At 37.0% G+C, this 26,593-nt stretch overlaps 6 protein-coding genes across 6 annotated transcripts in view; 3 read left to right on the top strand and 3 right to left on the bottom strand.

Annotated features, from left to right (window-relative positions):
- Positions 1-1,044: 1,044 nt before the first annotated feature.
- LOC116308812 (uncharacterized) lies at positions 1,045-2,126 on the top strand. The gene has a single exon (XM_031719308.2). The coding sequence runs from the start codon at positions 1,222-1,224 to the stop codon at positions 1,939-1,941; it is 720 nt and encodes a 239-aa protein (XP_031575168.2). The 5' UTR covers positions 1,045-1,221; the 3' UTR covers positions 1,942-2,126.
- Positions 2,127-2,735: 609 nt separating this feature from the next.
- On the bottom strand, positions 2,736-5,127 carry LOC116308816 (small ubiquitin-related modifier 3). Its single transcript, XM_031719315.2, has 5 exons — positions 5,008-5,127; positions 4,874-4,930; positions 4,687-4,764; positions 4,542-4,613; positions 2,736-3,991 (listed from the first exon to the last, which is right to left on the bottom strand). The coding sequence occupies exons 1-5, from the start codon at positions 5,020-5,022 to the stop codon at positions 3,923-3,925; spliced, it is 291 nt and encodes a 96-aa protein (XP_031575175.1). The 5' UTR covers positions 5,023-5,127; the 3' UTR covers positions 2,736-3,922.
- Positions 5,128-5,352: 225 nt separating this feature from the next.
- On the top strand, positions 5,353-12,110 carry LOC116308809 (telomeric repeat-binding factor 2-interacting protein 1). Its single transcript, XM_031719304.2, has 9 exons — positions 5,353-5,479; positions 6,001-6,047; positions 6,821-6,922; positions 7,051-7,128; positions 8,217-8,334; positions 8,800-8,899; positions 9,073-9,716; positions 10,039-10,168; positions 10,715-12,110. The coding sequence occupies exons 1-9, from the start codon at positions 5,366-5,368 to the stop codon at positions 10,843-10,845; spliced, it is 1,464 nt and encodes a 487-aa protein (XP_031575164.1). The 5' UTR covers positions 5,353-5,365; the 3' UTR covers positions 10,846-12,110.
- On the bottom strand, positions 11,861-14,134 carry LOC116308817 (uncharacterized). Its single transcript, XM_031719316.1, has 3 exons — positions 14,030-14,134; positions 13,577-13,884; positions 11,861-13,290 (listed from the first exon to the last, which is right to left on the bottom strand). Exons 1-3 carry the CDS (start codon positions 14,049-14,051, stop codon positions 12,151-12,153), a joined length of 1,470 nt encoding a protein of 489 aa, XP_031575176.1. The 5' UTR covers positions 14,052-14,134; the 3' UTR covers positions 11,861-12,150.
- A 512-nt stretch (positions 14,135-14,646) lies between these two features.
- Positions 14,647-17,885, bottom strand: LOC116308779 (nudC domain-containing protein 2). Its single transcript, XM_031719267.2, has 4 exons — positions 17,663-17,885; positions 17,413-17,461; positions 16,997-17,148; positions 14,647-16,532 (listed from the first exon to the last, which is right to left on the bottom strand). Exons 1-4 carry the CDS (start codon positions 17,849-17,851, stop codon positions 16,452-16,454), a joined length of 471 nt encoding a protein of 156 aa, XP_031575127.2. The 5' UTR covers positions 17,852-17,885; the 3' UTR covers positions 14,647-16,451.
- Positions 17,886-17,962: 77 nt separating this feature from the next.
- LOC116308801 (leucine--tRNA ligase, cytoplasmic) overlaps positions 17,963-26,593 on the top strand; it is a 54,150-nt gene continuing 45,519 nt past the window's right edge. The window contains exons 1-16 of the mRNA XM_089038806.1: positions 17,963-18,095; positions 18,661-18,785; positions 19,381-19,462; positions 20,219-20,224; positions 20,322-20,402; positions 20,482-20,574; positions 20,824-20,915; positions 21,273-21,348; positions 21,801-21,913; positions 22,844-22,907; positions 23,145-23,212; positions 23,569-23,665; positions 24,032-24,163; positions 24,417-24,504; positions 25,367-25,443; positions 26,144-26,416. Of these exons, the coding sequence (XP_088894932.1) occupies positions 17,973-18,095; positions 18,661-18,785; positions 19,381-19,462; positions 20,219-20,224; positions 20,322-20,402; positions 20,482-20,574; positions 20,824-20,915; positions 21,273-21,348; positions 21,801-21,913; positions 22,844-22,907; positions 23,145-23,212; positions 23,569-23,665; positions 24,032-24,163; positions 24,417-24,504; positions 25,367-25,443; positions 26,144-26,416 (1,590 nt within the window). The 5' untranslated portion in view covers positions 17,963-17,972. The remainder of the gene's footprint in view (positions 18,096-18,660; positions 18,786-19,380; positions 19,463-20,218; positions 20,225-20,321; positions 20,403-20,481; positions 20,575-20,823; positions 20,916-21,272; positions 21,349-21,800; positions 21,914-22,843; positions 22,908-23,144; positions 23,213-23,568; positions 23,666-24,031; positions 24,164-24,416; positions 24,505-25,366; positions 25,444-26,143; positions 26,417-26,593) is intronic.

Here is a 26,593-nt window from a genome sequence, read left to right on the forward strand (position 1 = left end):
CTTTAACCAAAAACAATTTATTTCCGAGCTTTCGGGCATTAGTGCCCATCTTCAGGGAATACAATGATATTATTCGTCATAACAGGTTTTATTTTCATTTTTTTATGAGTTAATGCTTTTTTGTCAATGTCGGTGGGAAATCAGTATATAGAAACAAAATTATTTTAAAAAACCCTTTTTTTTTTGGCCTGGCTATTTTTCTATCGGTAAGCAGATAGTTCAGTCGGAGTCTAGCGGGCAGGCTGCCAACAAGCAATAACTTGTGCGGCTAGGGTGTCATGCAAGTGCATGTCGTGAGTTCAGATTTGTTTTCCCATCGATATTTGGGTTTGGATTGACTATCCAAAGAATAAGTGAGTCACGCTTTAAGGACCTTTAGTTGATACTGTTTCACAGTGAAGCCCTTCCAGTTACATGGGTTGGTAAGTGCCAATAGTTTACCACTGTAACATCAAGAGAGTATGTTCATCATCTTCGGTAGTTTTCATCGAGTAATATTTCGTAACTTTGACCTTTGCATTATGCTTTTATTTTCTCCTTGACGCAACAGGAATCTTAACGTTCAAGATTCCTTATTTAAAGTCCGTAAATAGATTATTGAGCAAGCAAAGGGCACGGCCAATAATGTCATCCGTGACTGGGCCATTTTGGAACAGCTTGCACACACGTACATTTATTAGCTTAATTTTACTTTTATTTTTCGATTGTTTTTTAATTTACGAATTTTAAAGCGATACTTGATCTCTTTTATTATCCAATGCATGATCGATCAGTATTCACTGTGATATTTTCATTCAAAGCTGTAACTAGTTACACATACTCATGACTATGGTAAATTGATATTGAAAAAGAGTTGAGAAAAATAGGAAACTATTCTAGTTAATGAAGCATAATACAGTACTCAAAGGAACCTTTAGCATCAAGTCTCCCCTAAAAAATTAATAAAAAAGTGTGACAAAAGAAAAATAAAGAAAAGAAAAAGGCAAGTAAATAAGAACAGGAAGTGACCAAAGAGTACATGTGATATGGTCAGTTGTGTGACACACAGTGATCCGATCCATCGACAGCGAGATTACCTGCTGACACAAGTGAATCTTGCGAAAGCATAGCAATTCCGAAACGGAAAATAATTGTCTCCCTGCTTCTGGCTCGCTACGGACCAGCCGTTATCAAACGCCGTGAAACGTTCAACGAAAAGTGACCGAACCAATTCGATTTACGATGGATCCTATGACGTTCAATAGAATTAAGGGAGAATTACAACAACAGCATTTTAAAAGCGAGAAATTTGATGTCTTGAGATCCAGTATTTCGATCTCGTATGGTTATATTTCCGCCGACCAAGTTGCCGAGCTAGTGAGGGAATTTTCTTTTGACGATGAGAAACTTGAAGCGGTGCAAATATGTGTTCCAAAAATGTCACAAGCGACTTGTGGGCAAGTGGTTCCGCTCCTTAGTTCGTTTAGCTTCGATAAGAGTAAAGTGAAGGTGGTTGAATCAATCGCACATATCATTGTCGATCCTGCCAACCACCATGAACTGGACAGAGCAATCACTTTTAATTCTGATCGTGAAAAAGCCAGGAACGCCATTCTTGCTCGTCAGCCAATGGGGGCTCCTCCACCTCATCATCATCATCATCATCCTCATCCTCACCACCCACAACCGCCGCATCAACATCATTCACCATACCCTGGAAACTACCCGGCTGGTCAGGTACCACCTCCATGCAACCCACACTATCCTCCTGCGCCAGGGTATTCTCCTTATCCAGGAGCACCTCCCCCCATGGGACCAACAGGTCCAGCTGGCTTGGTCAATGCTGCTGCTCATGCTGCCGTCGATGGTCTGACTAGACCCTTTGGGCCTCCACATCACGGACATCAACCTCCTGGTGCCCCTGGCTACCCGTATCCTGGCTATCCTCCGTATCATCACTGAACATTTCATTATTAATGAACAAAGTTGCTTTGAGTAAAATGCTTTTCCATTTCAGACCACAACTAGCCTATTTACATGATTATTTACATGTGATATCGATGTTCTTAGGATAAGATTTTTTATCTCTTGAGGTAAATTTGAGAGCATTCTTCATAACAATGAGGAAAAAAAACCTTTGTACCTTACACTGACTAATGCATAAATTTGTTCTCTTGTATTTCATTCTTTTTGATGATATTATCACAATTTTTAGTAAACACCATAGTTAATGGAGCGGAATGGTTGGTAAACCAAAGGTTCTAGGTTTTTGTTCAACTTTATCCATTGTTATAAAAGGTTGACCGTGCACAGAGAAGGACAAGTTGTTCTGTTTATTCACAGTATTAGAGAATACAGAAGTCCCCCCCCCCCCCCCTTAAAAAACGTTGTAAAATGCTTATCATTTGTTACTTATCCTTAAATATTAATTGTTTATTGAAACGGAAATTGTCTTTTTTCATGCTTTCTTATTTATCATCTAAAAATATTAATCCACATGGTTTTTGGTCATCAAATGGAAGTTTTCACTTTCTAAATGTTCATACATGAAAATAATAAGGAAATCAGCCATACTTTCTTAGGTTCACTGTGCACGGTTAGTATCACATGATGGTACGGTTCAACCTCAAACACAAAACAATAGCTTTGTTCTAAGGAGTTTCCAAACCATTGCGCTCCATTAACTATGAAAAAACTAAAACAAATAGATGTTACTAAGACCTTCTCATAACTAAGAAGCACTATGATAACACCAAAGTCATTATTGGAATTTATTTTATAATTACTAAGTTCAAAAGCATTCAATTTGTTTCAAAAAATTAACATATTTTGTCATGAAGTTACTATTCTAAAATTTCTTATTAATCCTGGCTAAGCCTTTCTAAAAAACATAAAACTTATTTTTGAATTCTTTTATTCTAGCTTACTGTAATTACAACAACTACAGAACTCTATATTATATCTAATTAAAATAATTTGAATAACTATTGTTCTGGACAGACTAGCATCTCATAAATGTAAAAATGCTTTTATGTTAGATATTATATATCCTAAGATTAGTATTTGTAAAGTTGTTTGATATTTTATGACTATCTAATTTTTTTAAAGACTAAATTTTTATAGTGTGCACTGCTACACTGTATATATAATAGCTAAACTATTATATATATATCTATAAGAACTCTTTTTCTTCTATGTATATGTGTTCCAAAAAGCCTGTTTATGCTAGAATAAAATTGGTTTAAGGATTACTATGGCAACCCCTAGAGTAGTAATTATTTTTGTTCAGAATTCCCTCGCACTTGAATGTTTTCAGTTTTGTACCACATGATCATTTCTGGACTTTCTCGTTCCCAGACCCTACTCATTAGCCACATTTTAGGCTCTGTGAAACCCTACTGACCGGAAGCAAGAATCTCGCAACCAGGTCGTCAGAGTGCATGCTCTATCTCAGGATTGCTGACTTTAAAATTCCAGCTCAACTTTTCTGACGGCTTGTTTAAGTTTTCTATTTGCAAAAGTTTATGTTTGAAATTGGATATAGGATTCATTTGATTTGATTGAAAGTTCAAAAATGTATAATCGTTTTTGTTGATTTGTCTTGTTTGGTTTCCATTGGTTTGTTTGTTTATACCCTTGACCAATCAGAGTTCATTGCTATAGTATTCTCAACAGCCAATGAAATTCCATAGAATTTCAGGGTTTGCCAGAGCTTCCGATTTTTGCTATGAGGAGGCTCTGGGTATGAGAATGGTTTCTGGCCAATCATTTCATTCAAAAATGTCAGATCACGTGGTACAGAAAAATTCAATCATGTGGCACAGATTTGTGGGCTCTGTTTTACCACTCTACTGATATCCATAGTACTATGGTCTTCCTCTTTAGAGTCTTTTGAATAAAGATACTATAAAATCAAATGTGATAGAGTACATATATAATATCTTCATAATACCCATACTCCTCCAGTTTGTTGCTGAAATACATCAATGCAATCATCCTCTTCCATCTCAAGCTATCAAAGAGAATATACCTGATATCAGCTATTGGATAAGATCAAAATGTTGAGTATATTTATACAAGTGTGAAAAATTAAGTTGGGGCCAGACCATAGCATGGAAGGGAGCTTTGCCAACCAACATGCTGAAACCCAGTACTTCAATCCACAAGCCAAAATGCAGATCAAACTCTGAAACAACTGTCATCTTGGCTAATCAAAGTCATGGAACTTAGAAATGGCTAAGTTGCAGATGAAATTGGAAATTACAGCATATTAAAGTCAAAAAGTCAAGTGCGCATGAGTGTGCATGTGTGCGCTGTATGCATGTGTGCACTTGTATGCATGTGTGCGCTGTATGCATGTGTGTGTTTGTGTCCATGCACAATGCATCCATGATTTACTAATGAAATTAAAACCACTCAAGTATGCTAAATATTATTGGATACTCTCTATTATGCTCTACTATAACATGGTAAATGGGAAACATGACTCGTTACACACCAACATATAAGCTTAGCAGTTTTAGCGAAAGGAAAGGTAAAAGAGGAATTGGAAGGGTACTTACAGTTTCTGGAGTATCATCATCATTGATTGGATTCCCATCAAACTGGAATCGCAACTGGCCCTTCACTAGCCCCTGCGTGAAAATTGGAAGTAAATAATGAGATTTTTGAAGCGTTCAATATTTTTTAATCCCATTCAATTTTTACCTGGCGATCACAATAAGCATTCATTAGTTTTCTAAGCGGAGTTTTCTTCTTGATCTTGAAGTGTACAACCGCACCATCCTTTGAAATCACAAATTCAATAAATAACTAAAGACTGCAAGTGCATATTATATCAAAACACAACTAGCCACGGAGAACACAATGACTGATTATGTCGTAAAGCACATACCTGACCTCCTACTTTCAAGTTGATATGTTCTGTGCTTGTTGAGGGAGGTTTTGAGTCCTGCAGAAAATAAATTAAGGTATGATTACACGACGCTCTAGCGTCTTACAAACTCATGCCATAAGTTAAGTATTTACCCCAGAATCGCTCATCTCGAGGTAAATTTACTGTAAGGGGACAAAATAATAAGAAAATTAGAGCAAACCCTTGGGAATAGATAGACGCACGGAAGAATAAAGGTGTTGTTTGGCTTGTCCAGTTTTCCCCCGTCACAGGAAACCCAATGTAGTAGTATTTCTGTGCGCAAAAAAAGGAAATATCGTATTTTATTTTTCTTGGTTTCTTTATTCAATTATGCTATGGAAATCTGTCTTAGCCTCAAATACAAAAACAAATAATAAAGGGTATTTTTATTAGTTTTATTTGAACTTTTCACGTTATCTAAATTGGGCTCCCTGTGTTCCCAGCATGCATGAGTTTGTTGTTTGTTTGAAAATGGCGGCAAAAAATGCATCTAACTCGTTCTTGTTTACCCATGAAGATGGAAGCCCTATGGTGTTTGTCATTATACCTGGAGATACGAAAAAAAGACTTCGGCCAGTTGTTGAGGTGAGGGTAGTGTTATTTTGGAAATGAGGCGTATATTTTTAGTATTTTTTTTGGGTGTGTGCTGAGACTGACTGCGCATCAGCCTCCAACACGAGGATTGTAATCGTGATCTCTTTCGATTGCATAATTCAATAAAAATATAGCAGTAAATATTTCGTTATTATCAGGGACCATATGTCTTACGAAGTGGATAGTGACTAAAAAAATTATTGGTTAACTTCTAATTTTTACCCCCCCCCCCCCCCTCCTTCCCCTCCCTCCAGCCCCACCACTCACCAAAATGTTCTTGAAATTTTGGAACCTCTACAATCTGCAAAATGATAATCAGTGCCAAAATATCAAGTTACTCCAGTAGGCCCAATGCTTTTTGCACAAAAACAAAACTTGCAATATGAGGATCCAGTGTTTGATTATAGACATTGCAAGTATTTAAATATTTGTGCATGTGATATGCATTGCAATGCATGTACGCTTGCTGTATTTTTCAGCCTTACATGAAAGTATATTCTATGTTTTACCAGAATGGTGGTGGTGTTATTACCAGCAAAGAAACACCAGGAGCAATCAGGTAATCTTGAATAAATAAGGATGTTAGGTACCAAAAATATGATCAGCATTTACTCTTTGTATTTTACTGCTGTTAAAAAAACCATGCTGATACAAACTCAGTTATCCCTTAAGTGTGTTAATGTGTTAATGTTTATCTTGGAAATTATTATAATGATACATATTCTTGGTAATCGTGCATTTTGTGACCAGCTGACATGTGTTGATCGACAGTTGGCTGACTGTTGGACAATCATGGGTTGACACTTGATCAACACTTAGCTGAAACATTACCAACACTTCACCAATGCTCACTTTCTCTCGTATTTACAAAAGAAAGTCAGCTGACTATCAACCAACACATGTTGCCTGGTTATAATAAAGTACATGAATACCCAAATATTACACCAAATCAAAATATGACAACCAATTTGAATAAGTACAGTATTGTTCTGGACTGACTAGCTTCGTGTTGTAAATGGAAAATAAAGTATTTTAAATTTACATATGAGAGGCTTGTCACTCCCAAACGATATAGTCATTTAAGTTGGTCACCATATTTCCATTTGGTGTATAAGATATTGTTTATTAGTATATATATATTCACCCCATGCATGTTGCAACAGCTGTGTTATGCAGGGCTATCATTCTTAGTTTGCACATGACGTTTAGTCATTATATCAACCAAAATGCATGGCTGCCAACTGTCTTTGTTATTTCATTCCCTTGGGAATAATTTATTGAAAACCAGCAATTGGCTACAACATATTCTTTTATTTTTTGTTGAACTATTAGATTGGTTGAGCCCAATTACAAAACAGGGAAACAGTTAGTTTCCAGTGACTTTGTTTTTGACAGCTACAAACGTGGAACATTATGCAATATTGAAGATTACAGGTGAGAATACATATCCATTAGACTTGTAGTTTTGAAAATTTTGAGTACAAAATTTTTTTAGATATTAATTTTGCTCCATTTAATGTAAAGTTTTTGGTAATAAATCATTTTGTAATTTTACCCTAAAGGATAGAAACAAAGCCAGATATCATAGCTAGTCCTGGCAAGATTCATATTACTGTCAAAACAGAAGCGGCACAGAATGGGTAGGTATATGATGGATAGTGCATGAACTGTTTATATACTATATAACGCAGTAGTTATAAAGTATAATTATAATCATTCCTTTAGTCAGAAGATGCTAGCTACAGTAGTTGGCTATTAAAAAATTCATTGTAAAGTGTTATAGAGTAATGTATAACGCTATAGAAATTCATTAGAGTGCTACTACGACGAAAATCGCTCAAACTTGGATTCAGCTGAAACTTCCTAAGAATACTCTTTAAAGGTCCAATAATCACTGTATGAAGTGTTTTCTCGATATTCAGGACGAAAGTATGATATTTTTACGATTATTTTTTGGAGTCTGTGACGTCATACACTCAACATCAAACATCGCTCCATACATTTCTTTGTAGTTTATGATCAAAATATCAGTAGTAAAGGGAGAAAGAAATACCCAAACACCCCAAAATATAAATTATAGTCACAAGTAATGTGAAATAAGCACATTACCCACCCTTTGGGCTTCATAGGAATAAAATGAATTAAGGATTTATATACAAAGAAATATATGTAGCAATGTTTGATGTTGAGTGTATGACGTCACAGACACTAAAAAATAATCGTAAAAATATCATACTTTCGTACTGAATATCGAGAAAACACTTCATACAGTGATTATTGGACCTTTAAAGAGTATTTTTAGGAAGTTTCAGCTGAATCCAAGTTTGAGCAATTTTCGTCGTAGTAGCACTTATTATTTAAATTATTATTATTATTTTTACTATTATGGGTGCTATAATTTAATTGTGGAGTTTGATCAATCTAATAATTATGTAAAATATTTATTATTTTTAAACATCAAACATTAGGGAGTGGTTGCTCAGTTACCCAAGCCAGAGATTCATGACTAAAGCACTCAATCCAGATTCGATTAGAAGTTGATTTTTGTGGAGGAAGGAAAATTTGAGAAAAATTCTCAAAGCACGGGGGGGAATCAATCAACAACTCTACTGTACTCACTTATGGCAACAAGCTTGAGAATCGAACCTGGGTGGAGAGACAGCAAACACTACTTCTGCCACTTTAGGATGGTCTGCTAGTGAATACTAAAGAGATTTGGTTTTTCCAGGAGAATGAAGTACAGCCCTGAAGAAGATCAAGCTATTCTTGATTATATCAGAAAGTTTGAAGGTCAAGACGTAAAACTCTCAGGAAACAAAATATGGCAAGAGATGGAAAATAAAAAAGCAAGTATCTTCCTCCCATAATGCCGAAATGTCATGTATGGGGCCGAGACCAGGGCCTTCCATCCATCCTTGTCCTTTGTTAGTAGCTCAGTCTCTTCTAATGACTTGTCAATCTCCTGCAACTCAAGCATGGATCATTGGGAGTCTACCAGTACTGTATATAAAGTTATGTACAGTTGTAATGCATAACTTGTGTCAGTATACCTTGATAATCTTAGTTTAATTGATTAAACTGTCACATGTAGACAATCATACATGAAAGCATTGATTCTAGCATTGATTACCGTCAAGAATGATCCAATTTTTTTTGTTTGGATGTAATGATCAATACAACTTGACCACATTATTGATCAGTTGATACTCAGCTGCTAAAATAGCCTACTTTGCATACACATGCATGTACCTGTAAGCCTTTAAATTTCAGAAGTTATGACACATTTGTAACTTATATTGACATTGTTTCAGGTGACTTGTCGTAGATGGCAGTCAATGAGGTCACGTTATTTATCTTTCTTGAGGCAGAGTACTTGTTCAACTTCCCATAAAGGAAAACTGGAGTTTATAGGCAAGTTATATCACTTGTATCATTTATGCCTTAACATTGAATATGAACCTCAAATTGTCGTCCATAGTTTGGTGTCGGTAGGTTGTTGGTAGGCTATTGGTAGTATAAGGTGTTATCTTGCTGCTGGGAAAGATATTGAAATTAATAAAGATTTTGCTATTTCTTTTTTCTAGAAAGTAAGAACATTTCAAAAAGCCAGATTACAATAGATGACAACTCAGCTGAGAATGCTTTACCTAACAAGAAAATCAAAACTAGTTGTCATTTCTTTCAAAAGGATGTTACAGTGAATGAAAAGAGAAAAGACAAAGAAAATGTACGTGCTTCTTTGCCTAAAGAGCAAAAGACTTGTTTTGAAAGTAATTGTGATGAAATTATTCAACAAACATATAAAACATCATCTATCCAAAAGAACAAAGTTGTAAACACACTGGATAAGTCAGAATCTCAAGATGTTGAAGCAGAAGATCTGCATGTTACATGTACTTGTACATCTTCATTTGTGGACAAGTCTTCAAATGCATGTTGCAATAAAAGGCTGCAAACAGATGACACAGGATTCTGTGCTACATGTAGGAAAAATAATTCCCCAAAAAGAAACAGCATTGAAGGAACTATAAATTCATGCAACAGTGAAATAAGAAAATTAAAGGCACAGCCAAAAGACATTTCAAGTCGTAAAGTTGAATCTGGGAAAGAACATTTCGATGTACCACAGTACGATATGCTTTGTAACCATGACAATGAGAACAGTACTGATGATTGCTCTCCAGTTTTGAGATGCCATCAGCTTTTTGAAAATTTTAAACAAATAGAGGTAAGTTATACAAATTTCCTGAAAAGCATGGGTGGTAACGCTGCTAAGCCATCCTACATCCACTGTGAGTCCAATGGTTTGAGCCCTGCAGTCACCACATATTAGGGGCTGACGTATACATGACATCAACCTATGTGCTGGCATATGTATTATATTTAGTATTTAAGTAGTTGGTATCGTTGCAGCAAAACGTACTATAGCTTAAGTAGTTTTTTTCCCCTGGTTTGAAATCATCTCCTAAAAGTTTGACCCTAATCTCCTTTGTCAGCTGAAAGTAGAAGTTTTCTCACCCAATGCTTTGAATCATTTTGGGCTATTTCAGATGATCAGTCAGAAGTCACCATGTAAGACGCAAACTCCAACCCCAGTACAGGTTTTACATGCATTGTATGTGTCTTGTGGTTGCTTGAAATGTGCTTCTCATTACTTGCAGACAGGTTTGCTTCTGAATGGTAAGAGAAATTTTCATATTTACAGTACTATCATATTGATATTAATCTACTTGACTATTGGAATGCAAAGAAATGACAGGGACTGTAGAAAGAGAAAACCTATATATTTAGGTCAGTGCTTCCCACTCTTAGTCATACAGATGCATACCCAGCTGAGCTGTGAATTTTGCTTCAGCCAATCACAACGCGTTAAGCTGTTTTGCCGCTGGCCCCCATTCCCGGGCTACTGTAGCCCAACGTTTGCATATCTTTCTGTTTTCTTTTGACTAAAATATAATATAAGTGCCTACAAGGAGCAGAAATTTGGAAAGGAAGAATAAAAACAAATTCCCTTTGAGGAAGCTCCAAAAATGCTTGGGGCTGGTCATTTTGTCCACCCATGCTTTGTGCGCTGTGTTCACCACTCTTCTGGACTAGTCTGCTACATATTCTCTACTCTAACCATAAGCTCCCCTCTTTTTAAGGTGCTCTGCAAATCTTGATGTAAATAATACAAATTATATGAAACATATATTTTAGAATATCATTTTTTTGTGAACATGGTAGGGCAGGAGATCTGGAAAAGGGAAGAGGACTTGGCAATCAGTTCAGGTGATGCTGTGGCAATCAAGAAGATAGTTGACAAAAGAGGACAGAAAGCAGTGGATAGCAGGAAACAATTCCTCAGTAGTTTTTGATGGTGGAAGTTTTACATTTTATGGTGATTTTGAACATCATGTAATAATAATATTATTATTATTATTATTACATTTCACAACAAAATTTAATATTATTATAAACTGATCATGTAAACTTGGGTTATTTTAAAGTGCACTCCATATATCCGTGAAGCAATTACTAGCTACAGGTATAGCATAAAAGCATTTAGTTCTCACTATTTAGCTGCTAATTAACAGTAATAATTTACCCAGGGCCGTAACCAGAACTTGTACAGGGAGGGTGCACATCGAATAAAACCTAAAAAAAGGGTAACCAAAAAAAAAGAAAAAAAAAAAAAAAGGAAAAGGTAACCAAAAGAAAGCAGAACCAAAAAAAAAAGAGAGATGGATTAGCGGACCTTAAGCTTTTATGGGGGGGTGCACGTGCACCCAGTGCTCCACCCTGGTTACGACCCTGTCACCCAGGTATGAACTAAACAAAAGCACATGTATATATATGTAGGTATTTGCTTTTGCATCCAATGTTCTGCTCTATTCAGTAAAATCTACTAGTGTATATTTTATACAAAATAGAAATTAGACCATACATCTTTAGTTTTGTTTCACAGATATATGGCATGCACTTCAACTGTTGTCTCAACTTGCTTTGTTTATTCAAAGCTGTCAGTTAAAAGTCTAAGAGCTATAGGGTGGTTGCGCTTTAGACTTACAGCAAACGAAATTCCATAAGAAAGGATTTAGTGTAATCCTGTTAGATAAATGCAGTAAAGTGTATGCAAATTTGTTCCAAGATGTGCAACCAGTTTGGGACTGTTGTTTTGTCATCATTTATATTTGAAGGTTATATTCGAAGGAAAACTGGAAGCAGCCATTCAATCTCATGTTTTTTATTCAACACCATAAAGATAATTTTTTTACCTACTAAACTGTAAAAATATGATAAACCAATGTCATTGTACTGTCACTAACATCTGTTAATATTCACACCAGCTAAAAATTGCCAAGTGAAATGTTGTAATTATGACACTAAAAATTGTAAATTCAAATTAATTTTATTTCTGTTCAAAATGTTACAGAACCTATTTACAAATATAATAAAAATATTCATGATTTTAATAAATTAGTTCAATTTTTATGTTTTTAAACCTTTTTTATATAAATGTAACACTATGTGACGAGTTGAGCTAGGCAGGGACTCCATAAATCTTTCAATCAAACTACTTTTAACTCATTAAGATAGATAAATTGACAAACATTTGACAATAAAAAACCTTATGTCTGTGGGACTGGAGTTTTTACTACAGTAAACGGTATATGAAAACATCAAAATGCAACTAAATGTCTTCCAGAGTCATGTTTTTTTGGTTGAATGTCTTGTGAATTCACTTGTTGATCTATCAGTTCAGGACTAGAAGAACAACGTAAAATTCCTTCATTATTTTGCTTGAATGTCATTTGTTGAAAAAAAGCTAATAAGATATCATTCCCAACAAATGGTACCAAGCTGTTCACTCTTTTCTCTGAAGATGTCTCTTCCATGAGCTGTAGACAGTTATGATGAGCATCTTCATCACCAGCCTCTGCCGCCATTCTGTAATATCTTAGTGCTTCTTTATGATCAACTGGAAGACCTCCCAAGCCATGCTGGTAGAACACACCAAGGTTATGTTGAGCTGAAACACTGCCGTGATTTGCTGCAGATTCGTACAACTGACCAGCTTTTTTGAGATCTCGTTCGACCCCAAGACCACGTTCGTAGCAGATTCCTAAATGATATTCTGCTGCAGCATCTTTCTTATGTGCAGCCTTTTCCAGGTAGGACACAGCTTTTGCATAGTCAACATGTTTGGATGATTCATTTGCATAGTAAATACCTAAATAGGACTGTGCTTTCTTCATGCCAGCTTTTGCTGCAAGTTCTAATAGCTCCAATGCTCTGGTTTGATCTTTGGGTAATGTGCCAATGCCGTCCATGTGAAACAGAGCAAGGTTATAAAGAGCCCCACTGTGGTTAAGAGCTGCTGCCTTTTTGTAGCACTCAGCAGCTTTTTCAAGGTCTCTGTCTATTCCTTTGCCATTCTCATAGCACAAACCAAGGTTAAACTGTGCAAGGGAATGTCCATGTACACTAGCTTGCTGAAACAGTGCAAATGCCTCTTGGTATTGTCGTCTTGCAGCATACTTGACACCTAGTTTATTCTGGCATTGTGCTGTGCATTCATCAGAGGTTGTTTGAAAAGATGATGCAGCTTCATTTAATGACAGGCTTTTGCTGTTTGAATCTTCTAAAGATGCTTGATCACTATGTACCACTGGTAGAACAGCCAAAGCAGACCTTGGGTTGTGAATGGTTAAATAGTATAATGCCTGGGGAATCCTTCTGATGTCTATCTTGTGGTCTTCATCAAAAATAAAATGTCGACAGCTCAATATACTAGTCAGTGCCAGGACACCTGTAAACCACTGAAAAACGATAAAAACTACATTCAGACTATAGGTATTTGTATATTTTAATACGAGTCTGGCTGGACAGCTGATGACAAGAATGACGCAACACAATCAAAGTGTTTCGGGATTTTTGTTTTTAACACGTGGTAAACAATTGATATACCTTCACAAGCAAAATATATACAAAAAACTAGTGCTGTTTGCCTTCTTTTGGGAGGAGGGGGGAAATAGGATGAAAATAGAGAATATCCAAGAGAAATAGCTTCTATACATATTAGTTTTGAATGTACGAAACACTTACCAATTTAATTTCATCAATAATTGTTCCACAACCAGCTTGTTCTTCTTCTTTCTCTTCGCCAACAAAAAACATAAGCCTCGCTATTTTTCTCTTTTCTTCTCTCCTGGCACGAATGAGAATGCTTCGTACAAGGTTGAAACCTTCCTCGAGCTGTGCGAGGTCGTGTTCTTGGAGCAGAGCTTTTCCATGTCGAGGTATTCGTTCTTTTTCAAGACTCAATGGAAGTGGATTCACTTCATCATTCTTCTCGGCGACCTGTACTTGTCCAAGACGAAGGTTTGCTGGATTTCCAGATCGGTTCCAAAAGACTGTAAAGATAAAATCCAAGAAGAAGGCTTGTGAGTCGAGCACGAGCGCGAACAACGGCAAATGCAATGATGGGAATACAACATAAAAAATCGAAAATTCTCTTCGGCGATTGCATATTTCAGCAAAGTTAGGATCCGTACTTACCTTTGCGAAGAGTTCTCCACATTTTCTTTCAAATTTCTCAAAATTTTAGGGAACTTTTGCTTTACCTCCACCGGCCGGCATGTTCACTATATGCCAGGTTCTTCATTGTTCTATATTTAGCTTATTTGTAATCGACTAGATCAGCAATCGATTGGATAAGTCAGCCACGTGACTGTATATATTGATCCTTAGAACCGGAAATACCGGAAACGAAGCGAGGGAGGGGACGAATCTTAAAACAGAGAAATGTCTATTATCATGCATTGGTATTTTCGCTTAATTTTTTGCGATGTATGTTTTGAGTTCAGGACTTTTCATTTTCCTATGATTTAAAAAAAGCTTTACCACTTTCAAAAAACAAGAAGCTCTTGGAGCGTACACTGGGTTGCCTAATGTGCTGGTATGCTGGAGCTTATTTAACACCTAATCTTTATTATGTACCGCTATTAGGGAGGAGCGGGTACGTTGGAACATTTTAGGTGTATTTTTCTTTTTCTAGTGGTTCTAATCCAAAATTTTGCACACAAAAAATGCATTTTTAAAAAATGCTTTGGGTCGTGGCACTGGATGAAGTCCTGTGAAGACGGTCAGCGGCCAAGGGTTTTCAAAGGACTGTATAATTCATGTGTCTATAGGTGACTCTGTGGATCTTTACAGGCTTTACAACTAAGTTTCCTTCATTAAGATGCTATTAAGATAAATTGAAGTTATTTGGATGTGACTGGAATGGATTGGTTGTGACTGAAATGGATTGGAAGTGACTGGGCCTCAGAGTGACTGGAACTTGAATCACAAAAAAGTTTTTAATTTTCACCTTTTGAATGGCCATGGATACTCTTAATGTATAGCAAAAACATGCCCAACTTCTAAAACTCTTTTTCCGCATCTAAATGCCCGAATTTTGACTGTTTTTTAATTTTGGAAAATTAGGAACCGTGCATAGATGGAATGGACTGGACTTTGGTTGGCTGGATCGTACGGAACGTAGACATTCTTTTACGCCGAATTTGCAGCTTTTATCCTATGATTTTTATTTTATTATAAATAACTAGTGATTCTATTAAGAAATTTTGCAAAAAATGCAACAAGACGCTCTTGGAGTGTGCACTAGGTTGCCCAATGTGCTGGTATGCTGGAGCTTATTTAACACCTAATATTTGTTATGTATTGCTATTTGGGAGCGGGTTCTTTGGAACATTTTAGATGTATTTTTCCTTTCAGAATTTGCGAACACTTTTTTTTCACATCAAATTTATTCAAAAGTGTACACCTTTTGAATGTGTTTTATTTTAATAAAAATGTACCACTTTTGTACATATTTTAACCAGTGAAGTGGAATGACACTCAATTAGTAAAACTATGCAGATGTGGTTTTGAAACTGGAGAAAACAGTATTACTGACGCCACTAAGTATTAATAGGTTCCATCTAAAATTACACTGATGGCAACTAAAATTGACCTAAAGAGCTGATGAAATAATTATATCTATTTCAAGATACATGGTCAAATAAGCGACATAAACTCTTTTTGAAATATGTTTAAATGGTTATTTGTTTTTTTCTAACCGTTCTGAAGTTCTCAATCAGTCCATTATTCAAGGTTTCAAGGTTTTTTTTTATTTCCCAGAATAAGAATTTTATATTTTACATTACTAGTCTATTAGGAAATTTAACTGGGAGGATTATATTCTTCAAATATAGTCTTTTTAAATATCCAAACCAGTGAAGTGGAACTGTTAGTAAAAGGATTCAAATATTAGCGAAAAGTATTTATGGCCAAAGTTACCAGCTCTATTACGGCATAGTTATAGAGCTAGTTTATCTATTTTTCATTAAAAAGGTCAGTAAAATATGTTAACTTTTTATGTCTCAGTAATGAGATATCAGAGATTTATATTTGAAAACTTATTTACTTAGAAAAATTTAACATTAATCATTACATCTATTTCTGGTGTCTCTGTAACATGTAATATAATTTTCAGTAAAAGCCTAATTAATTTTATACAAAATATATGGATGTTCACACATAAATGAACTAAATTAGGACATAAATAGAATTCATTTCAGCCTAAGAACTTTCATTGCCTGAGCAGTGATTGTGTCTGCTGCATGTGATTGGTTCAATAGATGTTGGGAATTTCATACTGCAACAATGCTATTTTGCATGAAACCTACTCTATTGGCACAGCATACCCTGTATGTCTTCTTATCAGGGCTTAAAATAATGGTGAGAGTTAAAAAATTAGTAGGGACTAGTCCAGTCAAACTTTGCCTTGCTGGTGATCCTTAAACAGTCAACCAGTAACATTCCAGAAACAAGGTATGGCTGAGGTAAAAGTATTTTTGCCAGTAATTATGACTAGTGACTGGCTGGCTGTTAATTTGAGCTTTGCTTATATTCCATAAATATAAAAGTATTATTCTTAGTTTTGAGATGGTAGTTTGGGACCACCACCTGTATAGTTTCCTGTCACTTCTGCACCACTGAAATCAAAACCAGGGTTCTGCAAAGAAGAAAAGAATAATATTTACTTAAGTGATTATACGAAATGAAATGCAGAGTCTTGGGAATGGAGCATTCCCCTGAAGATTAGCCCCTCCATTTTAAGCTATGCTCTGTGGTCCTTGATTAAGTGGACAACCTTCATTAAACAGGCACTGGCAAGGTCCTAAATGATGCCTTAATTTCAATAGAGGTAACCCCAGTGCTACAATATGTAATACGCAGGTTAATCTCAGACCATTTTGATTCCTTAGAAATCCTTATGCAATGTATGAACTTTTGGCCGCATGTAGCTGTGACACTGCAAGGACTTTCGCTAGTCTTTTATCTATTATTAGTCTTTAAAAGGGGTGTTCATATTTACCATTTCATGGTTGAAGTAACGTCGAAAAGAGGGAAAGAGAGGGGGGGGTTCACAACTTAGAACCCCAGTTTGTGACAGACATGTATGTATGATACACAAACCTCATTCTGAAATCTTTCTAGTGTTAGTTTTTTCTCCATCTCATCGTAAGTCAGTGGGTCTGTGAGGTATTGATCTTTTAGGAGTGACTTCCAGCCTTTTGATGCATCTCTTTCAGACTTGACTAATACGATATGAACCAACTTCTTGTCCTCTGGCAAAAATATAAGAAATTTTAGAATTGAGAAATATTAGTGTGTATATCCATTTGATATTATACAGTATACATGTCATGATTAGAAAAGTTAACACCCAACCCTCCCCTCTCTAATAACTGGTCCCTACTGCTATATGATATATGCTCCTTCTCCATGGCAACGGATTTATGCAGGGATAAAGATATATACTTACTAGCATAACCAGCCACATTTAACACAATATGTTTTTTTTTTTTGCAAAATAATCTTTCCTTCCTTACCTACTGTCCAAATACTGTCATCTTGTAATACTTTACCATAGAGTTCTCCCTGCGGCAAGTAAAACAGACTTAACAGGCTTAGTATCTGTGCATAATTGGGATACCTGTGGTTACTAATTGCTCGACTGGAGTTCAACATTTCTATATAAAATACCTAAGCAATATATCCACTTGGGGCAAGAGAGCTAATTGAATAATTTTGCAGAGTGGGTGATTTTGCAGTACAATCAAAAGAAAGGAAAATGCCTACTTTAAATATTTCCTTCCCATGCACCACACATGAAATACTTTTTGTCTTGATATCGCATTGAACGTCTTTTCCTCTGGTCCCTTGGGGAACTTCTACTTCAATAAACACCTCCTCTATTGTCTGTGCCCAAGTTCCCCAAGGGGTTCTAGACTTAACAACTCCACTTTTCTCATCAAAGTGATCAGCCATTCCCTTTAATCCTCTTTCAATATTTGCCTCTTCTAATGGGTATTACCCACTGGACACAGTATCGCGGGCGTGTATCTTTTGTTGATACTCAGCTGAGAAGTTCAACCGCAGGCTCAGGGTTATGCGCTTGGTCAGCGCACGTGTGACTTGGTTTTCTGTAAAAAAATATCGTATTTTTTCCTCTCGATTTTCCCAGAATTGTTTGATTTTGAGAGGATTGTGTCAGGATACTAACAACATGTCGGTAAGTGCTATTCTCTGCTTGAGAGCAGCGTTAATAATCTAGTTTCGACCACCATTTTGTTCAGTGAATCGTGAATGAAATCAAGGTTTTTAAGCTGACCTCTACAATATTCCTTGATTCTTCCGTATGGAAACATTTGATCCTCAATCTCACAAATTGCCACGAATTAGGATGAGCCACTTTGTTGATTTGCCTTTAAAAAAGATACCATATCGTTAAATTTATTTTATTTATCACTCATCAAAGTTTGCCGGTACAAATTTTGTTTCTTGAAGTCGAATGATGCAATCATTTGGATTATTTTGAAATATTAAGGATATATTTTGTCTGTTAGATACTAAGGTGCTGTTGTAATCGCTTAGTATGATTTTAAAATCCTAATGATATTGGCAAAGGTTTAATAATAAACACTACAACGTATCATAAAGTTTGTTATGTGCGGGATCCCTGTGGTAGGCTGACGTTTTTGTTGGGGGGGAGGGGGGAGGGGGCTACTCATATTTTGATATATTTGTTTGTTTCTAGTAGTTTACAGTGCTGTTATTCATTTGTCATATTTTGTTAGATTGAGAGGAAGAGTACTGTCAAGGTTGACTTCTTGAAGGGCATTGAGGCTGAGGTACAAAAGAGATGGGAAGAAGAGAAAACATTTGAAAATGATGCTCCTGCTCCTGGCTCAGCAGATGCAAAGTGAGTTGCCAGCTGTCCAATGAACTTGACAATTTATAGTATAAATGGGCCATATGAATGAGGTGTGGTTGTAAATATCTACTCCATGCTTGATGCTTGTGTGCTTGCTTTGCCGTGCGTTTGCTCACTCTATCATCTCCTTCCTCGTTAGTAAATGGTCACAGTAAGTTCACCACTGAGGGTCTTATCAGTGTGGTACTAGATGGTGGACTGTGAGTGGTTACCATGGTTACCTCCTTGCTGTGCTTGGAGGGTCATTAGAACCCTTTTTTTTAACCAGGTCCTGATTCCAAGCTTATCTTCTAGCTTCTGAGTCTAACTACATGTACAGTATGGATGAATAATGCAGGCAATTTTATATCAAGAACACAGCTTTTCAAATTGGTATTTTATAAATTAAATAAGAGTTTGCTTGCTGTTCTGTGCACATATAAAGCTCTTTGCAAAAGTACTTTTCTCGTGTTCTGCCATCGACACCTGCATGCTTTAATAGCTGCAGCCAATACGTGTGTTTTTCTGTTTCTTCAACAGTGCAGTAAATCATAGTTAATATTAACTATGAGTAAATTTAATGATATATATTATATTTGTTTAGGAAAGACAAGTTCTTTTGCACATTTCCTTACCCATATATGAATGGAAAATTGCATCTTGGTCATACATTTTCCTTATCCAAGGTGTGTATGAAGTTCAATCATTCTGTTATATTTTGAGGATTAAGGATAATTTAATTGATTGACTTGATGGAAGGAAATAGATGTTTAGAATAGTACTGAGGGGGTACATGGATCATTGGATTAGTGGATTGATGGATGGGTGGTATAGATTGTGGGGTGGAAGCTGTTGGATGGAAAGTGTATGGAGGGAATGGATTGTTGGATGGGATGGATGGAGGGGTGGGTGGGTAGGTAAGTAGATGGATTGTTGGATGGAATGGATGGAGTGGTGGGTGGGTAAGTAGATGGATTGTTGGATGGAATGGATGGGATGGATGGAGGGGTGGGTGGGTAAGTAGATGGATTGTTGGATGGGATGGATGGAGGGGTGGGTGAGATGGATGGGATGAATGAATGGATGGGTAGGTAAGTAGATGGGATAGATGGATCATTGGATAGGATGGATGGATGGGTGCATGGGGTGGTAAGTGGATGAACAGATGGAAACAATGGATGAATTGATCAGATGGATGTCTGGTTGGTGGATGAATAGATGGATGGAATAATGCATTGCTGTTTGGTAGTTGAAAGGATAGATAAAGTGATGAATGAATGAATGGGATGGGATTGCATGAACAGATAGGTTTGTATGGTATAGGATGGGATAGAATGGATTTAGCATTTTAGCAAGTCTACCATAAATATTTACCACATATATTTAATTTGTGTAATTATAAAGTTTTCTTTCATTTCTCCACATGATAAATCACAATTTAGGCTGAGGTGAGTCTTCTATCTTGTTTCTTTATTGTACAAGATTTTGTTTTTCAAGTAAAGATGTTTGTGCTGACTCTATTAATAATGCTATTATCATTTTTAGTTTGCATCTGGCTACAACGGGTTGAAAGGAAAGAAGACCTTGTTTCCATTTGCTTTTCACTGTACTGGAATGCCAATCAAGGTATGATATGACTCTCACATTATGTTATATGCTGTCACCATTGTTGACTAAGAATTATTTTCCTAATTGTGTCTCATAGGCTTGTGCTGACAAGTTAAAGAGAGAAATACAGGAATTTGGAAACCCTCCTAAATTTCCTGAGGTGGACAAGAGTGAAACAAGTTCTGTACAGGTACAGTGACAATAAGTCATGAGTTCATTTTCTCATTTTCTAAGAAACAACACTATGAACATAAGATGCGTTTCCCAGAGGTGTGTTAGCTTATGTCTGAAAGGTTATTGACAGACTAGTGAACTTATGACCTGGTGCTTTTACAGCATCAGCATGAGTTTGGGAATGGACTGAACTCTAGTGGAAGGCACATTCAATACATATCATTCCATCTCACATAATTATTCTTGTGTTATTTATTTTTTGTAGTTAAAGAGTAAAGTGGCTGCTAAGACTGGTGGTGCTGTTTATCAATGGCAAATCATGAAATCACTTGGACTAACAGACAGTGAGATCCCTAAGTATGCATCACACACAAGTACTGTACAGCGTAATACCTGTATTAAGTGGACACCTTCAGGACCTTGACTGGTGTCTAATTAATGAGGTGCATGCTGAATAGAGGTTTGATTTACAGACTGTAAAATATTGTGAAGAAAAAAAAATTCGGCACATGCAGCTTTCTATTAAATAGGGGGTCCACTTTATAGAGATATCACTGTATTGTGCAGTTCTTAAAAATCCTAAATTTTCTGACCAAAGTTTTTAATTTTTAAGTCTATTTTAAATCAAAATAAAGCCTGAATTACAAACAGAAAATGTCCCTAAAGGCAGCATCTTGAGTAACTTGCTCACAAGTGTATTTTCTATTTTGTTAGGTTTGCTAACACAGACCATTGGCTAGAGTATTTTCCACCACTTGCAAAGTCTGACCTGCAGTCTATGGGCTTGAAGGTAAGAGCTCTCAAAAAATGTTCTACTCTAAAACATTTCTAGCTTTTCAAGTAAAAAACCCTTTAGCAGAGAGATATTTCAGTCTTTTCTTTCAAGAGTTACTTGTATTGGTACATTGTAAACATGAGCTAGATGTCTTGAATGTCACATGTATTGAGACCAACAACTGGATATTAGTTTTCCCCTTTATATAGTGGGATAATGATTGTGAGAGGAGCTTTTTTTAAATAGCAGTTAGTACTACTGTATGTGTGAGCTGAATCAGAGAGGTTGCTCTCAGTTGATATCTTTTCCTTTCTCTTTTGGAAATTTTACCAGCTGAATGCAGAGTATTGAGTAGAAGTGTCCATTGAAGATTGTGCATAAAGTGCAGTGTTTGAACCCTGCACCCTTGTGAATAGTGTTCATCAGATTGATACCAACTGAAGCAATTTCCTCTTTTAATATTGTAGGTTGACTGGAGGCGTTCTTTCATCACAACTGATGTTAATCCCTATTATGATTCATTTGTGAGATGGCACTTTTGGACTCTTAAGGAGAAAGGCAAGGTCAAGTTTGGAAAGAGGTTGGTAGTGACAAACAGAGCACAGTAATTTTATGCTAAAAGTATTGATGTGACTGTGCCCAGATGAACAATGGGGTCAACTCAACCACTATTCTTGGTTTTCACCTATGTCATCATGAATTTCAAAAGCGTAAATTCGCATTACAATGAAATAAAAGTCTTATATTCTTGTAAAGCGTTCCAAACTACATATACTGGTTAAATTTTAAGGCTGTAAAGCATTTCGTTGCGGAACTATAGGCGAGTAAACATGACGCAATTTTTGGTTAAAATGTATGGAGCGGCCATCTTGGTGTTCCAAGTTGGTACACTATCATGGCGGACGAAATTCTAAAGGCTTAAAATGATGGAATATTTAATATGTTTGACTATTTTTCACTTACACATACTTTAAATAAATATTTTAAACGTGTCTAAGGGAAAATCTTTCAACTAAAGTAAATTATTTTAATATTTTCATCGCTATTTAGAAAGACGTGACGGTATTGCGTGACACAAACTCAACCTTCATAACTCGGGAACCAAACATCGAAATGACTCGAGATTTTTTCTTGTGTCTTATAACACTGACTTCTAAAACATACTTGAGAAATGTCTTTATACGATCTACAGTTTAGATTTTGATGTTTTGATGACGTCATGTGAAAACCAGCAATAACCTGATCAGAAGCTCAAATTACAAGTGGCTTAAAGGAAAGGCTCTTAGGCCTTATTTGCAATGAGCACAAAGAGGTTAGAGGTGTGACGTAAAGAAAGGCTCCAAATTGAGATGCCTAGCTCAACCTCAAATTTATCCATAGTTTTATAGTCTTTCAAGGGAATCTGGAAAAGGTGTATGGACATTGCCCATTAATTCTTGGTCTATCCTGAGTGTTTTGTCTTTTCCAGTAAATGATCAGCTCACTAGATGTGATGAATCTATTTGTTTAGGTACACTATATACTCACCTAAAGATGGACAGCCATGTATGGATCATGACAGGCAAAGTGGAGAGGTATAAGCACATAGCTTCAATCCTTTTTTCCCCCATACAATATGTAGTCCAGATGTTAGCCATACTCCATACCCCTACGGAAAGTTTCATAAAGACCCACTAAATATGCCCTAGTCAGACCCTCCCCACCCCTTGGAAATTCCAACCTTCCCCCCCCCCCCCCCCCCCTATCCCCTCTATGGGAGAAGTATGGTTATTTTCCGGAACTACACAACATACCTTCCTGTATTTCCTTAGGGTGTTGGACCACAGGAATACACTGTTGTCAAGATGAAAGTTGCTGGGCCACTCCAGGGCAAATTAAGGTTTGTAAATGTTCATAGTGAATCAAGAGTGGTGTATCGGTAGTGCATTCGTCTTTCACCTCTGGAATCTTGAGTGTGATTCCTAGACTCTGCCTCACATGTGAGTAAAGCTTATTAGGACTCTCTCTTGATTTGAGGGTTTTTCTCATGGTCATTTGGTTGTTGTCCTTCCGCGAAACCTTACATGCTTAATTCCATTTCGATCCGTGAGGTATCCATGCGCTGATTTTGATCAGCTCAGAGGTTGTTTCAGGGTATTGATAAAATTGAAGTTAGTGTACAACTTACTATTCTGCAGGTAATAAATCTATCATATTGGATAATATAGTTTTTATTTATTGTATATTTGTTTACAGTGTGCTGAATGGCAAGAATGTGTATCTTTTGGCAGCAACACTTCGTCCAGAGACCATGTATGGACAGACCAACTGTTGGGTCAGACCAAACATGAAGGTATGTACTGTAATATAACCGGGTAACGTAAATGAACAAGAGAAATTAAACAAACCAACAAGAAAACAAACGAACGAGTGAACAAACAAACAAGCAAATAGGTAAACGAGCAAGCAAGCAAGCAAGCAAGCAAGCAAGCAAGCAAGCAAGCAAGCAAGCAAGCAAGCAAGCAAGCAAGCAAGCAAGCAAGCAAGCAAATAGGTAAACAAACAAGCAAGCAAACAAACAAAAAACAACAACAAAGAAATAACGAACAAGAAAACGAACGAACAATAGAATAAGCAAGCAAAGTCCATCAGATACCTACTGTAGAATGCTGGAGTTATAGAAAAGCGTAGTACAATACATTTTGTTCTTTACTTCCAGTACATTGCATTTGAGACAAACATCCCAAACGAGGTCTACATCTGTTCTTATCGTGCGGCAAGAAACATGTCATATCAAGGGTTTACTTCCAAAGAGACCGAAGTTGTTGTGTTGGTAGAGTTTACTGGCCAGGTAAGTCTTCGCATAATTGATATATTCATTCCTGTGAAGAAGTCGATTCTTTAGGTTTGTTTGCATGAAGCAATGAATCGCGTACAGAAATAAAACACGAGATCAAAGTTGCACGGCCATCAGACACAAGAATTCAAACCAGTTTGAATTTATGCCACTGCTGTCGTAAGGGTCAGGTCTAACCGATCAGTCCGAGCGGGCAGTTCTCAAATGGTATGCGTCAGTTCTTTTCATCTATTGTTCTCTTTCGTAGGATATCATGGGTCTGGCTCTCAATGCGCCTCTCACATCTAATAAGGTTATCTACACCCTACCAATGCTGACTATCAAAGAAGATAAGGGTAAGAACCATGTTTATGTGAAAGACTAGAAGATCGATCGATCAATCATTTGAGATAAACTAAGAACGAGATGGCTTCAGCAATAAAGGTGCAAACGTATTTCTGTTCGACGCACACGTCGCCATAGTCTCTTACACAGCCGCAATTAGTGTCGTCACGCCACGCTCACTCCCCTAAGTAGCTATTTAGGGGAGTGAGCGTGGCGTGATGACACTGATAGCGGCTGCTTAGGAGACTAACGTCGCCAATGCTTGCCATCATCTCAAAGCCGCATATCTACAATTATAAACCGGTTTTTGTATGATTGAAAAACATACGGTACTGACTTACAGCACGTACGCGGTACGACATGCCGTAACATTGAAATGGCTTCCCATAAGAATGGTTATCGTATGAGTGGGAAACATACGGTACTGACTTACAGCACGTACACGGTACGACATGCCGTAACATTGAAATGTCTTCCCATAAGAATGGTTATCGTATGAGTGGGAAACATACGGTACTGACTTACAGCGTTCCTTAATTGTACGACATGCCATGACATTAAAATGGCTTCCCATTGCTTCCCAGAAATCTCCATCCAATTACAACGTGTTGTTACGGCTACGGTAAGATGTAAAGCATGGCTACAGTACAAATACGAATTTACCACATCTTTTCCCGCTCATGCGAAAGCAGCTCTAACACCAAAAGCATGTTCTATTGAAAGGTCCTCACACGATTAATATTGACAGTGACAAAGAAGTATGTCTTTTATAAAGTGCTAGAAACAGTTAAACAAGAATCGAGATATGCCGTATATTTTTCAGCCACGTGTCGTAAAATATTTCCCATCGTAGTAATTTCTCGTCTTCTCCAGGTACTGGTGTTGTAACGTCCGTTCCTTCTGATGCTCCAGATGATTATGCAGCTCTTCGTGACTTGAAGAAGAAAGAGGTAATGTCGGTTTGAAACCCACGGTGTCACCTCTCACCTTTAGGGCCTTGGGTTTGACTCTTGTACTCCGTATTACATGTGAGTAGAGTTTGTTAGGTCTCTCCCTTGATTCGTGGGTTTCTCTTGGGTCTAAATTGGGTTTGATTTCTGGACTCAGCATCACATGTTAGTAGAGTTTGTTAGGTCTCTCCCTTGATTCAAGGGTTTTTCTCCTGGGTCTAAATTGAGTTTGACTCCTAGACTCAGCATCACATGTGAGTAGAGTTTGTTAGGTCTCTCCCTTGATTCGAGGATTTTTTCTCCAGGTTCTTCGTTCTTCTTAATAAACATAACGCGCTACGTTCGTGCCCAGACTTTGATCAGCCGAGAGGTTGTTTCAGGGTATTTTTTGTTTTCCATCCAACACCTGGCAACATTCCTTTGGTATACTAGCTGTGGTTATGATAAATATTTCTGTAGTTATTAATGTGGGTAATGTGTGGAGGTCTCATTCACTAGTAATCTCTTTGAAACACTGCGCTAATCCGACCTCATCGCTGGCACTGAGGGTGGTCATTCCCAGGGTTTGTTGCGTCGTCAGTGGTTCTTTCACGTCCCCAAATTGGAGACGGCACCGTCATTTAACGTGGTCATCCGAGCCACGAGAGTATTGATAAAATATGAAGGTTATATCGTAACGCATGACTATTTTGCCCTTCAGGATTTGCGCAAGAAGTTTGGCATAACGAATGAGATGGTGCTTCCATATGATCCCATCCCGATCATTGAGGTTCCAGGATATGGCAACCTGTGCGCAGTCAAGGCCTGTGATGACCTTAAAATCAAGAGTCAAAATGACCGCGATCAGCTGACGGAGGCCAAGGAGATTACCTACAAGAAAGGATTTTACGAGGGGACTTTGATTGTGGGTGACTTCAAAGGGCAGAAGGTCCAGGATGTTAAGAAACTTGTGCAGAAGAAGATGCTGGATGAGGTGTGCGATTCTATTTATTTTTCAGTGATTTTTGCTGTTCTTGTTGCTGTTTCTGGTTACATTGCTGCTATTTTTGTTTTTGCTGTTGCTGTTGCTGTTGCTGTTGTTGTTGCTGGTTTTGCTGTTGCTGTTGTTGTTGCTGTTGTTGTTGCTGGTTTTGCTGTTGCTGTTGTTGTT

The sequence above is a fragment of the Actinia tenebrosa genome, unplaced genomic scaffold (genome assembly GCF_029948245.1).
Source record: "Actinia tenebrosa isolate PJP-AT-01 unplaced genomic scaffold, QUT_ActTen_1.0 PGA_scaffold6__47_contigs__length_16458017, whole genome shotgun sequence".
Classification (NCBI taxonomy): Eukaryota; Metazoa; Cnidaria; class Anthozoa; order Actiniaria; family Actiniidae; genus Actinia; species Actinia tenebrosa.

Bases quoted from the DNA above. Each gene is read 5' to 3' on its own strand.
- LOC116308812 (XM_031719308.2), top strand. From the start codon at position 1,222: ATGGATCCTATGACGTTCAATAGAATTAAGGGAGAATTACAACAACAG.
- LOC116308816 (XM_031719315.2), bottom strand. The intron at 4,765-4,873 runs GTATGTGCTTTA...GTGATTTCAAAG, and splicing joins ACTTGAAAGTAGGAGGTCAG to GATGGTGCGGTTGTACACTT. The intron at 3,992-4,541 runs GTAAGTACCCTT...TCTCTTTGATAG, and splicing joins ATGATGATACTCCAGAAACT to CTTGAGATGGAAGAGGATGA.
- LOC116308809 (XM_031719304.2), top strand. From the start codon at position 5,366: ATGGCGGCAAAAAATGCATCTAACTCGTTCTTGTTTACCCATGAAGAT. The intron at 6,048-6,820 runs GTAATCTTGAAT...TTGAACTATTAG, and splicing joins GAAACACCAGGAGCAATCAG to ATTGGTTGAGCCCAATTACA. The intron at 10,169-10,714 runs GTAAGAGAAATT...TGAACATGGTAG, and splicing joins GACAGGTTTGCTTCTGAATG to GGCAGGAGATCTGGAAAAGG.
- LOC116308817 (XM_031719316.1), bottom strand. From the start codon at position 14,051: ATGTGGAGAACTCTTCGCAAAG. The intron at 13,885-14,029 runs GTAAGTACGGAT...TTATCTTTACAG, and splicing joins GTGGAGAACTCTTCGCAAAG to TCTTTTGGAACCGATCTGGA. The intron at 13,291-13,576 runs GTAAGTGTTTCG...ATCGTTTTTCAG, and splicing joins TTATTGATGAAATTAAATTG to TGGTTTACAGGTGTCCTGGC.
- LOC116308779 (XM_031719267.2), bottom strand. From the start codon at position 17,851: ATGGCTGATCACTTTGATGAGAAAAGTGGAGTTGTTAAGTCTAGAACC. The intron at 17,462-17,662 runs GTAGGCATTTTC...TACTTGCCGCAG, and splicing joins ATGGGAAGGAAATATTTAAA to GGAGAACTCTATGGTAAAGT. The intron at 16,533-16,996 runs GTTTGTGTATCA...TCTTCTTTGCAG, and splicing joins TAGAAAGATTTCAGAATGAG to AACCCTGGTTTTGATTTCAG.